Source organism: Mercurialis annua, linkage group LG7 (assembly GCF_937616625.2).
Source record: "Mercurialis annua linkage group LG7, ddMerAnnu1.2, whole genome shotgun sequence".
NCBI classification, from domain to species: domain Eukaryota; kingdom Viridiplantae; phylum Streptophyta; class Magnoliopsida; order Malpighiales; family Euphorbiaceae; genus Mercurialis; species Mercurialis annua.
The window spans coordinates 31,238,500-31,252,801 of NC_065576.1; the positions used below are offsets into that span (position 1 = coordinate 31,238,500).

Genomic DNA, 14,302 nt, shown 5'->3' on the forward strand with positions numbered 1-14,302 from the left:
TAAAATTAGTATATAATGTTTAATTATCTAATAATAGTTTAATATTTTGTTATATAGTTAGTTTAATTGTAATGTTTATTAACATTTTTTAATGTTTAATTCAATGTAATTTTATTATTTAACTAAATATTTTATTGCTTATATTTAATGTAAAATTTATTGAAAAATATTATTGTTTATTTATTATATATTTATTAAATAAAATATTTTGAGATAAATTGTTAAAAATATGACTATTATTTAATTAGATATTGGACTAAAATGAATATTTTAAAAGTTAATAGTACAAAATTGTAATTAGAAAAAAATAAAATTAACCAAAAGCTGGTTTGTATGAATAGTGTAAGCCTATTTAAATAGGCAAAGATATATTCATAAAATATAGTTTGGACATTATGGTTGTTTGCATCGGTCCAAAAATATCATGGTAAGAGTATTGTATGGACTTATCAAGGAAATTAAGCCAAATTGAAAGCCTTTTTTAAATTAGCTTTTATTGTTACTATGAATCTACAACTCATTAGGAGTGTTTCTCTTTAAAAATACTATAATTAGATTAGGAGACTTGATTCTATAGAGCTATATATAGCTCAGAGCTTCATTATTTTTGTATCAACAAATCAATCAATCAAAAACCAAGTCCAGTGCTTTTTATCCCGCAATCTCCGGATTGTTTTAATTTAGGAGTAGTTTCGGTATTAATCTCGCTTGAATTCATTAACTCTTAGATTATTATCATCTAGATTACGTGGTTAAGTATTTTTAACCAAAAAAGCCCTGTGAATATCTTCATAAGTTCGTTAAAGCATCAAACCTCAAATGATCCCGATTACAAATTCAAAGATTCGAGTCTGGATAATTTCTAGGCGAACATCTTTTGGCGACTCCACTAGGGATATCAGTTTATGGTTAGCCCAAAAACGGACTTTAAGGACGATTCCAGGCACGCTCGGTCTATACGCCGACAACAGTTGAAGCAAGGCGACGGAGTGGACGATTTTGATTCAGATATATCAGAAATTATGGCCAAAGACAAACAGTAGGTTAATCAATCAAGCAAAGGGCTGAATCCTTCGGTCACTGATGGAAACCTCCCGTCGGACAAGAATGATGATGTGACCGATACTCTATGGATTACTCACGCGCCCTTCCTTATCACAGGCCGACTTCTCGGCTATAAGGGGTGAGATTGCCTAAGAGAACAAACAAATGTTTGATGGTGCGATGCATCAGATGTCGGAGGTGATGAAAAATATCATGTCCGATCAGGCATCGGTCCAGAGGAAGATACAGAATAATTTGGATGGCCTCAGCAAGGCGATGGAGAACTTGGGCAGACTCTTTTTCAGGCAATCTTTTGCCGAACAGAGTTACAGGAGGGCCGAACAAAACCAGACACCAAATCGTTTCGGATATCCGGGTAGTTCAGCCGAACAGATGCAGTAACCTAGTAAGTTGGGGTATACTTACGGATCAGTCAAACTCTTGACTTGACAAGAAGCCGAATCGGCAGGAAGAGCCGATCACTTGGGGGCAAGTACATCAGCTCCCCAAGGGGAATCCAGACCACAAGGGGTTGCATCTGAGGCCAACACACATGAGTTAAATGTGGGCGAACGTTCGGCCACAGAAGGAGGCGAGCCGAACATATATGATCAGGGGCAACTCTTGAACATGTTGGAAAAGCTCAGAGTAGACTTCAAACTGATGCCTCACCCTTCGTATATGAAGCCTTATCTAGATTGGATTAACAAATTTCCCTTTCCCAAGGGGGTACAAGGTTCTTGAATTTAGCCTTTTCTATAGAGAAGAGCAAGGACAATCGACGGTCGAGCGTGTCGCCCGTTTCCCGGCCCAATGTAGCGAAGCAGCAGCGCATGACTTCAGAAAACTCAGGCTGTTTGCAAGTTCATTAACGAAAATGCCTTTCACCTGGTACTCAAGGTTAACGTCAAACTCGGTAGAGACCTGGAAGGATTTGGAAATCCTCTTCCACGAGGGGTTTTACAGGGCACCTCCTGATGTCACCCTCGTCGATTTTGCTCGTATATCGCAGCTACCAAGTGAATCAGCAGAGAAATACATCGGCCGATTCAGAAATCTGAGAACAAGATGTTCAACGAAGATGTCTGAGGCCGATTGCGTCCCAATGGTGGTTAGAGGAATGAGCTTCGCCATGAGGGAGCACTTCGAAGGGCACCGATTCCGTGACCTATTTAAATTGACGAATAGGGTGACGAGCTATGAAAGGCTTCTCCAGGAGAAAGAGCAGAGGCGAGGAGCCTCCAAAGGGACTTACTACAAGGATCAGTTAGATATAGCAGTGATTTTCGAACAGCGAGGATAGCAGCTCGGAAGACGAGATAAACATGGCCGAATTTTTAGGCACCAAGCCATTGGAATGTTCGGCCGTGAGAAAACCGGGTTCCGTCAAGGAGAATAAAACCGCGGTAGTACAGAAGGAGTATTCCTTTGACTTGACCAAAGCCGACGAAATCTTTGATGCTTTGTTCAAGGATGGACAGATCGCCCTTAGTGAAGGCCACGTGATCCCACCACCAGAAGAAATGGTCAGAAAGGATTACTGTAAATATCATAAGTCTTGGAGGCACAGTACGTACAACTGTGTAAACTTCAGGAACGTGATCCAGAAGGCGATAAATGAGGGAAAGCTCTTGTTCCCTGCTAAGAAGGAGGCCGAAGCAAAATACGTTTCCATCAACACAGTTCGCCCCCATTTTGACAGTTTCTTGGAACAGGGGCAGATCCAAAGCAGGTGGAGCCCCAGAAAGCCCAAACTCAAGGTCGACAAGGATGGGTTAAATTGGCGAGCGGAAAAGGGGTGACCCAAACAACAAAAGAGGAAACGTAACAGTTCACCCCCAGCAGAAATCACATGTCCATCATGCAACACTTGTTTCGCCACCAAGAGGGCCGAGAAAGTGAGAGAACATCCCAAGACATTCAAGCCCAAGTCGCCTACTGAGTAGTGGCAGAAGCATCAGCCACAATGGGAGTTTAAGACAACCGTGTTCAAAAGGATTTTTCTGCCAATGGAGGAGACCCCTCGTATGACGAAAACCTAAAAAAGGCGAATGCAGAGGTTGAGGCAGGAATCAAGGGCTAATCATGGCGCAAATGAATCAACTGTTCCCATAAACAACCGATTGATAATCAAGCCTACTGGAGTAGTGGTAGAAGCATCAGCCACAATGGGAGTTTAAGACAACCGTGTTCAAAAGTATTTTTCGGCCAATGGAGGAGACCCCTCGTATGACGAAAACCTAAAAAAGGCGAATGCAGAGGTTGAGGTAGGAATCAAGGGCTAATCATGGCGCAAATGAATCAACTGTTCCCATAAAGAACCGATTGATAATCAAGCCTGAACGGGTAAACAGACCTATGGCTAAGAGATTGGGGAATAGGGTGCAAATTGAAAAGGCTGCTGTCGAGCCGCACGAGCACAGAATACCTAAAGTACGGAAAATATGGGTTCCAAAAAAAGTTATGGAAAGCGAAGGGGCGATCGGCATGACCCATGATACAGAAGTCCCAAAGAAGTCTGAGACAAAGGAAGGATGACAAACGGCGATCTTATAAGGATGTCCTCGTCTCCTATCAGGATGGTCAATTGAAGGCAAAGGTACCCAGAGACCGAGAAGTAGTCGTCTCGCACAAGAAAGAGGTACTTAAGGCATGGGTTCCGGTTGTCAGAGACGAGTTCCGGGTGAAAGTGGTTACACTCCCTGACTCCTACAGAAGTAAGCAAGGGCAAAAGGCGACCCTGCAAGGAGATGTGATCGTCCCAGAGGACGATAGTGCCGATAGCACGGCTGTGGTATCACTTAGTAAACCCCCGACGAGAATAACTCGCCATTTTCGGCCATTGTATATGAAGGCCGATTTGAATGGAGTAACAGTGAATAGAGTGCTGATAGATAACGGTGCAGGGGTGAATATACTCCCAGCAAAGATGCCCAAAAAGCTCGGTATAAACCGGGATCAGTTGGACCCAACTGACGTTTATATGACGAATTTCGCTGGAGGCGAAACACCGGCCGAGGGATATATCGCTCTCCGAATCAAAGTTGCGCGAGTAGAGACCAAAGAAGGTTTCTTCATAGTCCCCGAAGCAATTACAACATATTGCTCGGCCGAGATTGGATACACTCTAGCATGTGCATACCGTCCACTATGCATTAAATGTTATTCATCTAGCGGGAAGATGGTGAGGCCGAGGTTGTACAGGGCGATCCTAATCCCTTCGGCGAAGACCATAATATTTTAGAGGCACGTTTGTATGACGAAGAGGTCAGAAACATACAATCTCTCAGCTCTAACGGGCAGACAAGTGTACCTTATTTGTTGGTCAAATTGGATCGGCCAGTATCGATTACCCTTGGGGGAAAATGCCGATCCACAATCATCAATTCTTTAAAATGATTGTACACCATAATGAACTAAAGCAGAAAATCAGGCATCTCGCCTACGAGATTGCATCCGCCGAATGCATTTATGAGGATCATTAACAACATCCCACTGGAACGTTAAAGATTGAGGACTTGCAGCTGGCAATAGGCGAAATGGAGGATGACCCCGCCCAAGTACAAGACGAACTGATGGAGATAAACTTGGGCTCAAACGAATCGCCTAGGCCCATATATATCAATACTGGCCTCAGCGGAGAGTTCAAGGCACATCTGATCGCTCTCATTGAAGAGTATCAAGATAGTTTCGCCTGGTCATACGACGAAATTCCAGGATTGGATATGAGACCTTTACCCGAAGATTGCAGAGCATAAGCTTCCGTTAAAAAGCGGTTTCAGACCATATCGGCAACCACCTAGGCGAATGTCAAGAGAGGTGGACGCATTTATCCAAGATGAGATCAGGATGTTGGAAGATGCTAAATTTATCCGAGAAGCGCAGTACACCGAATGGTTTTCCAATATCGTCCCAGTAATAAAAAAGAACGGAAAGTTGAGGGTTTGTGTGGACTTTCGGAACCTGAACCTGGCTACTCCCAAAGATGAATACCCTATGCCAATGGCCGATATGCTAATAGACAGGGCGGAAGGGCACACGGTGCTTAGTTTCCTCGACGTGCACTCAGGTTATAACCAAGTACTGATTAGCAAAGATGACGTGTCCAAAACAGCATTCCGATGCCCAGGGCCGATCGGAGCTTACGAATGGGTTGTCATGCCTTTCAGCCTAAAGAATGCTGGTGCCATCTACCAGAGGGCGATGAACAAGATGTTTAGGGGGTTAGATAGTCTTGAGGTATACATTGATGATGTTGTAGTCAAGTCAAATACTGAGGAACTACACCTGGCCGATTTACGAAAAGGGTTCGATCGTATAAGAACCAACAGGCTAAAAATGAACTCGCTCAAATGCGCGTTCGGAGTTTCGGCTGGGAATTTTTTGGGTTTCTTGGTTCACCAGCGGGGAGTAGAGATAGATAAAAACAAGGCCAAGGCGATCATCAATGTCGAACCACCAAAAACGAAGAAGCAGCTTCAGAGACTAATCGATCAAATAAATTTTCTCAGGCGATTTATTGCAAATACAGCAGGGCGACTTCATAGTTGGAGTGCCTTACTAAGAGGAAAAGAGACCGATTAGTTCATCTGGACGAGCGAGCAGCAAAAAGTGTTCAATGAGCTGAAGGTATACCTGGCGAAACCCCCGGTCATGACTCCTCCCAAGTCAAATAAACCGTTGTTGCTTTATTATCGGCGGTCAATGAATCTTTGGGATGTATGCTCGTCCAAGAAGATGGAGGGGTCGAAAGAGCGGACTATCTGAGTCGCGGTTTGACTGATACAGAAATCCGTTATACCGATATAGAGAAGATGTGTCTTTGTCTGTACTTCACTTGCTGTAAACTCAGATATTACATGTTTCCAGTGGTGGTCTATGTTTTATCCCAGACCGATATTATTAAGTATATCTTGTCAAAATCATAATTAAGGAATCAGATTGGGAAGTGGGCGATTGCTATGTCAGAATTCACCCTGGTTTATGTTCCTCAAAGAGCAGTAAAAGGGTAAGTCCTAGCCGATTTTTTATCCGATCACCCCGGTATCGCTCTTAAGGAAGAAATAGTTAGTTGTGTCGGCATAACCACATGGAGAATGTGGTATGAAAAATCTAGGACCAGCTAGGGGGCAGGAGCCGGAGTACATGTCGTATCGCCCTTGGGGGCATCTTACCAATTGTCATTTAAACTCCATTTCGAGTGTACCAATAATCAAGCGGAGTACAAAGCTCTAATATTCGGCCTTGAGATATTGGCCGAACTAGGGGCAATGGCGATCCATGTATGGGGAGATTCTTTGTTGGTTATCAAGCAAGTAATCGGAGAATTCAAGTGCGAATCCGAGCTCTTGGTAAGATATTGCAATAAGGAGAAACACTTAATAGAGGGTTCCCAGGATAGAAGGTTAGAATACACAGAAAGAGCTGACAATTGTAATGTCAACGACTTAGCTCAACATGGTAGTAGTTTTAAGGTGAACCTTCAATTTGATGCTATCGAGAGAGAGACGCCGAATCTTCACACTAGGGGCATCACCGTTGATGAAAAAAGCTGCTCTGTGTATCAATTAGATGTAACCCAAGATTGGAGGACCGAAATCCTGAGATGGTTTGAGAAACCGGATCAAACGAACAGGAGACTAAGAACCTTAGCCCTGAACTATATTGTCCTGGCCGGCGAGCTATCCAAGAAGGGCTTTGAAGGTTTGCTCTTTAGATGCATCGACCCTAAGGAGGCAATGTTAGCAATGGCCGAGGTACACGAAGGAATAGTAGGTGCTTATCCGGCGGGGCCAAGAATGAGATGGCTAATTCATAAATATGGGTTCTACTAGCCGAAGATGGAACTCAGATATGCGAAGGGATATGAAGCTTGTCAAAAATGTTGACCGATACAGCATGCACCCGCCGAAGAACTTCATTCCATTGTTATGCCATGGCCATTTTGAGGGTGGGCAGTTGATCTCATAAGGAAAATATATCCTGATTCATCAGATGGCCATACATTTGTGATAATTGCCATATGTTACTTCACTAAATGGGTCGAGGCGAAACCATTGAAATCGCCCACACAAGAGGTTGTGATAAAGTTTTTTAAAGAGTATATCGTGCATCGGCATGGGTTACCTGAGTCGATCACTACTGATCAAGGGATGATGTTCACAGGGGGTGATATGGTGGAATGGGCCTCTCAAATGAAGATCAAAATGTTACACTCAACACCGTACTACGCGCAAGCCAACGGGCAGGCCGAGGAGGCGACCAATAAGTCCATCAAACTCATCATTCAGAAAAAGATTGAGGAAAACCCAAGGCAATGGCACGTTTTGCCATTAGAAGTTGTTTGGGCGAATAGAACCAGTCAAAAGTCTGCAACGGGGACTTCACCTTTTAGGATGGTATATGGGCATGATGCGATGCTGCCAATGGAGTTGTCTGTTATGTCTACTCGCCGCCAATATCAGAATAAATTGTCTAGAGACGATTACTTCGAGAAGATGGTGATAGAACCCCTTGATTTAGATGAAGAAAGATTAACAGCATTGGACCATCTTGAAGCTCAGAAAAGAAGGGTCGAGCGAGCATACAACAAGCGAGTGAAACCAAATTCGTTTGTCGTGGGCGACTTGGTGTGGAAGGCGATTTTTCCCATTGGTCACAAAGATAGGCGATTTGGCAAATGGAGTCCGAATTGGGAGGGATCATTTATCGTGACCACTAAGTTAACTAATGGCGCTTATGTCTTAGCAAATATTGACGGGGAAGAACATGAAAGGGCGATTAACGGTCATTTTTAAAGAAATATGTTCCTAGTTGTTGGGAGAACATAGACCGACGTTTGTTTGGAGCTAACGAAGAGTAATTCGCTCACTAGACATTTATCAGACATATCTGACCGATAAGTGGTTTCGTCAAGGCCGATATATGTAATTCTAGAGATACGTGTTGTGTTTTCGGCCATATCTTGTTACATTTGAGTTTTTTTCAATGGGTTCTCCGTTTTTCTCAACTTATTAATGTAACATTTTTTATATATGGTTTAAAGCTAAACAATGAAATTAATACTGGACTTTTTAGACCAATAAGAATATTGGTAAAAAATAAGCGATGCAAGCAATAAACATCCAAATTTCAGCCCCTTGGCTGATTAAAATCGAACAGAACTATTAAATGTTGCAAAACATTAAAGGATCTGGCCACCAGGCCGATCAAATATAACAGGAATAGTTGGGTGTTGTAAATATTGTTCCAAACTTAAAGCCATTACAAGGAAAATTAAAAATGGTGAAAACAGGTGCCCAATTCGCTCCGGACTTGATTGTACCCTATCTTCGCCGTTTCAGTCTTTGATTTGATTTTGGCGAGGTCTCCTTTGAGAAGATTCCGGATCTTCTAGATTTCTATGCCCTCCACCATCTCTTTATCCAGCGAAACTTCCAAGTCACCAATTCTCTTTTGCTCTGATTCAAGCTCAAGCTGCATGACAGTGATCTTCTCCTCTAGCTCTTTTGCACGTGTTCGGCGGTTTTGTAAAGTGGTGACTGCCGACTTCACAGTAGCCTTAAGAGAATCTAGCTTCTCTTTCGCTTTGAGCTCACGCCGAGTCAGCTTGTCATGCTCAGCTTGAATTGATAACGAATCATGGTACATTCTTTGGAAAGATGGGATTGAAGCTGATAGTTGTGCCACAGTAGAGCGAGCTTCGTCGTTTAAATTCTCAGCAAGAGCCTCGGCCAGAGCTGTCGCCGCCCTTTTTAATTTACCGACGCTCTCGGGTGACTTGAAAAGGGATATACCTTCTCCATTGTGCCATCACATCAAGGTGATCTTCCCAGTTGGCAGAAGGGCAATTGCTCGCCTCCGTTAAAACATCACCAGTAGAGATGATGGCAGGGTCATCATTTTCACTAACAGGGTCGAGGAAGGCCGCTGCTTTGGCTGCTACATCGCCGAAGTTAAGGGGATATGCCATGTTTGCCCACAATAAAAAATCAGCTGCTAGGCGAAAAGTTTAAACAAGGGGCTTTGAAAGACATACCTTGGAAGTTGGAGCTTTAGATTTCAAGTTGAAATTAAGGTACTCCGGAGCTAGGGGCGACAACAGTTGAGGGGTTTCCATCCTCCTCATAATCTCTGAAGCATTTGGAGTTTGGGAGCTAGTGGCCAAGGAAGTTTGCGTGTTGCCTTCACCCTCAGTTGTTTGGGAATCGCCCATGTTCTGGGTATTGCCCCCTATCTGATGTCACGACCCAAATTATTGAGCCGAGACCGGCGCTAGGGAATGGGAGTGGTTGCTCCGAAACCCGTAGCAAGCCTAAAACCGTTATAAATTTTTTCGCGATTAAAACATATTACTATATATAATACATTTATTAAAACATCGTATTTCTTTTCTGAAAACATTCGCGAACACATTCTTAGAAACCAGGGTCTTACCGAGCGATATCTCATATCCAGCACCGCCCTGTTTCTGATCACAAACATAACCAATTCCTCTTAAGGCAATTGGTACACAATTCAAATGGATAAAACATCATCTTTATAAACAACTTATTTATAAAACTATATCAGAGTTTATTTTTCCAATACCGTTTGGAATTAAATCATAAATCTTATACTGACACCTATTGACTACTGCAGCTCTATAAAACTCATACTTTGTGTAAGCCAAAAGGCTGCCGACACAAAGGAGATGGTCTGTCTGATCCGACTCCGGTCACCTGAAATAAAACACTGTGAGGGAGTCAGTATTTTGGGAAATACTGAGTGAGTTGACATTTACTAACAGTATTATAAAAATATAACATCGCATCTTAAGAGAACAATGTTATAAAACATATAAACATGTATTTGATCCGTACGAAACTAATATCCTAGCATGCGACACATCTCTCGAATAATCATATATCATTCAACCCAATCGTAAATATCAATTGCGAGTCCAACTCGCTGGTGGCCCAGCCACTAGATACGGGGACTTCCAGGCTACACCGTAGCCGAGTTCACTCTGCGTATCTAAATCATAACCCAATCGTAAATATCATATTCATCATCAGCTTCCAGCTGAGTTATGTCAATTCATCACTCATATGCAAACATACTAGACCGACTCGGTACTGGTGATCACACAGCCTATTGACACCCAATAGGTAGCTAGTTTCTTCGGATCGCATACTAGTTCTCGTATATAGAAATTAGGTAAACATATAACATTTCAATCAATTATAGGTAATGCGATGCGTATAAACAATATACGTATATATATGAAGATAACTTTTATACTAATAATACGCGAAAGTAAATTGCCACTCACAGTGACCGCTATCCAAAACTGCATTATTATAATCCCGTAAGCGTAAGCTCCATGCGTTGTCCAATCACGTATCCACTCCCGCTAACTGGCTTGATAGCTTGTCGGTACGTCAGTTACTTAATCGAGTTACCTATACGTTTAATCCATAAACGTCGACTTAGTATCAAAATCTCTAGTTATAAACTTAGGTTAACATAATCGTACTTCAAATACGATTCTTAACTTTGATAATCTCTTAATCACACTTCTCTTTTAAACGTCCTAGTTTATGTTTTGATATTCAGTCGAATCACGATTGATTTCACGACTTGAAATTGTTTGAAATCGAGTTTCTGCGTCGCGTCAGGGCCCAGAAAGCCCAAATCAGGATTCCTCACTCGGCGAAGGACTGCACGTTCGTGCAGTACGCTGCACGTTCGTGTGCTCCACGTTCGTGTAGTGTCCTACACGAACGTGTGCTACACGTTCGTGCAGTCTTCTACACGAACGTGTACTGCACGTTCGTGCAGTATGCTACACGAACGTGTACTGCACGTTCGTGCAGCATACGGCTGCCAATGTGCAGCCCCGGGGTTCATTCCCCGGGCCAATTCCGACGTGCTTAAACATCCAGAGTCGATTCTAGCACGATTTCTATTAATAACCATCTCAAATATCATCAAAAACGCCAATAGAAACGCGATTACGATTCGTTTAATTCGTTAAAACGAAATAACCCTTATTTGTCAATTCTCATAATAAAAACGTCAAGCTTACCTTGATTTGAAGCTTAGCGATGATAGAGAATCGAATTCTGAACGAATCGATATAAAGAACTCGCGATTTGAGCGAGAAACGGCGAAACGGCGACGGATCGTAATCGATCGTCGAAAGCTTCTGTAACTTTCGCTTCCTCTGATCATCACTTCCTTTCCTTACTCTTAAGGAAAGTTATTATATATATTTTGGCTAATTGTCCATTTTGATCCTTCATTTCTTTAACTTAAACCATTTCTCTTTTAAACTTTCTAATTTAACCAAATGGTTAAATTATTCTTTTAACTCGATTGCTTACGTATTATTTATATTCATATAAATAATATTAACTCAATATTATTATTTTCCGTCAAAATCTTTTGATTACTAATCTCGAAGCTTAATTGGCTAATTTACACTTTAGCCCTTAAATTTCTCAAAAGTGACAATTTAGCCCAAAACGCATCCGCGTCCAAATTTTAAAAGGTCTCCGATTGACCCAAAACTTTTACCATATATACTATAAAACATTTCGCGGACCTTGGCGAAATAATATCCTTTCGGATTTTATATGGTTAAATTACCATTTTAGTCCCTGTACTTTATTTTGCGACTTTCTTAACATTTTTCTTTTCTAATTCCAATTCCAACTTTAGAATTGAAATATAATATTAAATTCCTCGCAATAATCCTTTCGAGTCCGTCCTGCTAAAATTTAATATTTATCCTAATCTCTCGGAAATCTTTCTGATATCGCTACTCTAGCGACTTAACACTGGACACGTGGTCCAATTAAATACTTAAATATTTTGGGGTATTACATTCTTCCCCCCTTATAAAAATTCGTCCTCGAATTTTCATATAACTCCTTGACTTAACTTAAACCCTTAACCTTTTGTACTTCATTCATCCCTCCATTTCTGTACTTCTTACAGATTAATGTTAATCGTCATTGACGATCTTTCATAGTGTTTTTAGCCATTTTCTTATGTACTATAACTTTTTACCTTTGATTGCTTCTCTTAATTTTACAACACAATTGTTGTGTTTGTCCTTTGTTTGACATTCAATACTATGAGCTTTTATCTTTGTAATTGAATTCTCAGTTTAATACTGATATTCAATACTTGTTTGTTCTAGTAATGTCCGATTACTAGTAACGATAATCTCCACTCTTAAGATTACTCATTCGTAATCGAATGATGTAGATGATCCAATAGTTCGTACTCTTAGATTCTTTCGTTATCTTCGTTAATCATGGTTATCTATGAGGTGAATTCTTTAGTAATAAGACGTATCCTTATAGGGTCTTTGTTTACTTTTCTTGTAAGGCTTACTTAACCTTCTTCTTGTATCTTGATATTTCATATTTTTCTCTATTCGTTTGCATATCCACTGATCTATTTTCTTTTTCTTAAGAATGACATACTATTCTTTGAAACTCCTTGTATCTTCTTACATTACATCAATCCATTTTATCAATCTGGTTTTCAGCCAGATAGGATCGTCATATTGTCGCTGAATTCTTATTTTAATAAGACAACGTGTGACCAATGTTCTAATAAGCTTTCTTTGCTTATAATCTTTAAATGAGGATCTTAATCTTCTTCTATTTATACGTTTACATCTCATTGTCCTCTGATGACATCGTTACTTTCTCCATATTTGATCTTTTTATTCATCATAATTTAACTCTTTCTTATCTATTCCTTCCTTCCAATTATTAATCTTAATTGGCTCTTAGCTTCCAAATCATTTCCTTTTACTATCATGTAGCGTTAAGCTTACTTCTCATTACTATCCATGATCTTGTTACTTCACTCGTTATTTCTACTTTTGTTCATGCTGCAGACGTACTTCTCCGTACTTTCTTTGACTTCTTATCCTTTGTTAACTAATAAATTGACAGTCTCGATACTATGATCCTATAGTATTCTTCTTGCATCCTCTATTCACGCTCTTATCGTGTTTCTTGATTATCTTCTATTACATTCTTTGTTTTCCTTCTCAACGCCTTTTGTACATCGTGTACTACTTGTTTTTAATATCCACAACATCGATCATTAATAGAGAGTCGTGGCCTTCTTCGTCTGAATTTCTCGATGTCATGTGTTCTCAATGGTATATATATATATCATCTTATCGTATTTGTACTATTATCATGGCCGTCTGTAAAGCCGATCATATGCGGGTATTACTCCTATCGCATCTCGTATTCCTGATATTTCTTGTTTCGGCACTCTGAACGTCAGTTATCAGTTAAATAACGGGTTGCAATTCTTTTACCTGAATTATCGACGTAGTACATTCTCCATTACTTACTTATCGTCCTATTGTACCCTTACTGACATCTTAACTGTCAGTGATTTCGATCATATGTCTCTATCTTCTTTATCCTTCTTTGTTTCTATTTATACGCGACTACATAGAGTTCCGTTTCTTTAAGCTTCTTGTCAATTTTTCCACATGACTTTTCTCTTTCCTTTTTCCTCGATTATTCTTATCGAGTTCCTTGTGTTATACGCAGGTTATCCATACTTGTCTTAATTCTAATTACCTTAACTGATTTCTTATTATCCATAATCTACTTTTGTATCCTTATACTTTATCATACACTTCCTGTACCTTTGACATTCCCTCGACCATACGCAGAAAGTCAGTGGAATACAGTTCCACTGGTAGCATTCCTTGTGATAAGGATCACATTTGCCTCTTAACCTGATTCAGAGCCACTTGTGCATGACCACGAGCTATCTCTGCATCTTTCTTCAGATTGCGATAATTCCGTATACTGAACTAGCAATGGTCACTTCGATATTCCTCAACATCGGACTCATCTAATAATTCTTTTTCCCTGAAGTCCTTTTTCCTAGGATCTTTTTCTGGAAATATATCAAATAAGTTTGATCGTATCTAACACATTTCAATCCTGTAAGGATCGTAATCAATCTCCTATATTGATCACATTACTCTTTATTTGATCTAACTTGAAGTCTAAGGCTCAGCACTTCACAAGCATCCATTACATTTATACCTTTCATTGCTTTAATTGTTCGTCATAACTATTCATGGGTTCAACTTTCCATTGACATCTTGATCGACAATACTTTTTATCCTTTATCCGCTCGATGTGTACGAGTATCTTACTTTCATCACTCATGTTATATTTCGACTGATCCAATATATGTAACTCAAGTTTGTTATCGAGTC

General features: G+C 40.5%; 1 protein-coding gene across 1 annotated transcript; it reads left to right on the forward strand.

The window, feature by feature from the left end:
- The first annotated feature begins 1,224 nt into the window (after positions 1 to 1,224).
- On the forward strand, positions 1,225 to 2,347 carry LOC126657023 (uncharacterized). Its single transcript, XM_050351641.1, has 3 exons — positions 1,225 to 1,420; positions 1,514 to 1,721; positions 1,771 to 2,347. Exons 1-3 carry the CDS (start codon positions 1,225 to 1,227, stop codon positions 2,345 to 2,347), a joined length of 981 nt encoding a protein of 326 aa, XP_050207598.1.
- Positions 2,348 to 14,302: the final 11,955 nt, after the last annotated feature.

What these genes read in the sequence shown, in the direction of transcription:
- LOC126657023 (XM_050351641.1), top strand. Translation starts at nt 1,225, where the DNA reads ATGCATCAGATGTCGGAGGTGATGAAAAATATCATGTCCGATCAGGCA. An exon ending in AAATCGTTTCGGATATCCGG is followed by an intron (nt 1,421 to 1,513) that starts GTAGTTCAGCCG and finishes CCGAATCGGCAG; the next exon opens with GAAGAGCCGATCACTTGGGG. An exon ending in AAACTGATGCCTCACCCTTC is followed by an intron (nt 1,722 to 1,770) that starts GTATATGAAGCC and finishes CCCTTTCCCAAG; the next exon opens with GGGGTACAAGGTTCTTGAAT.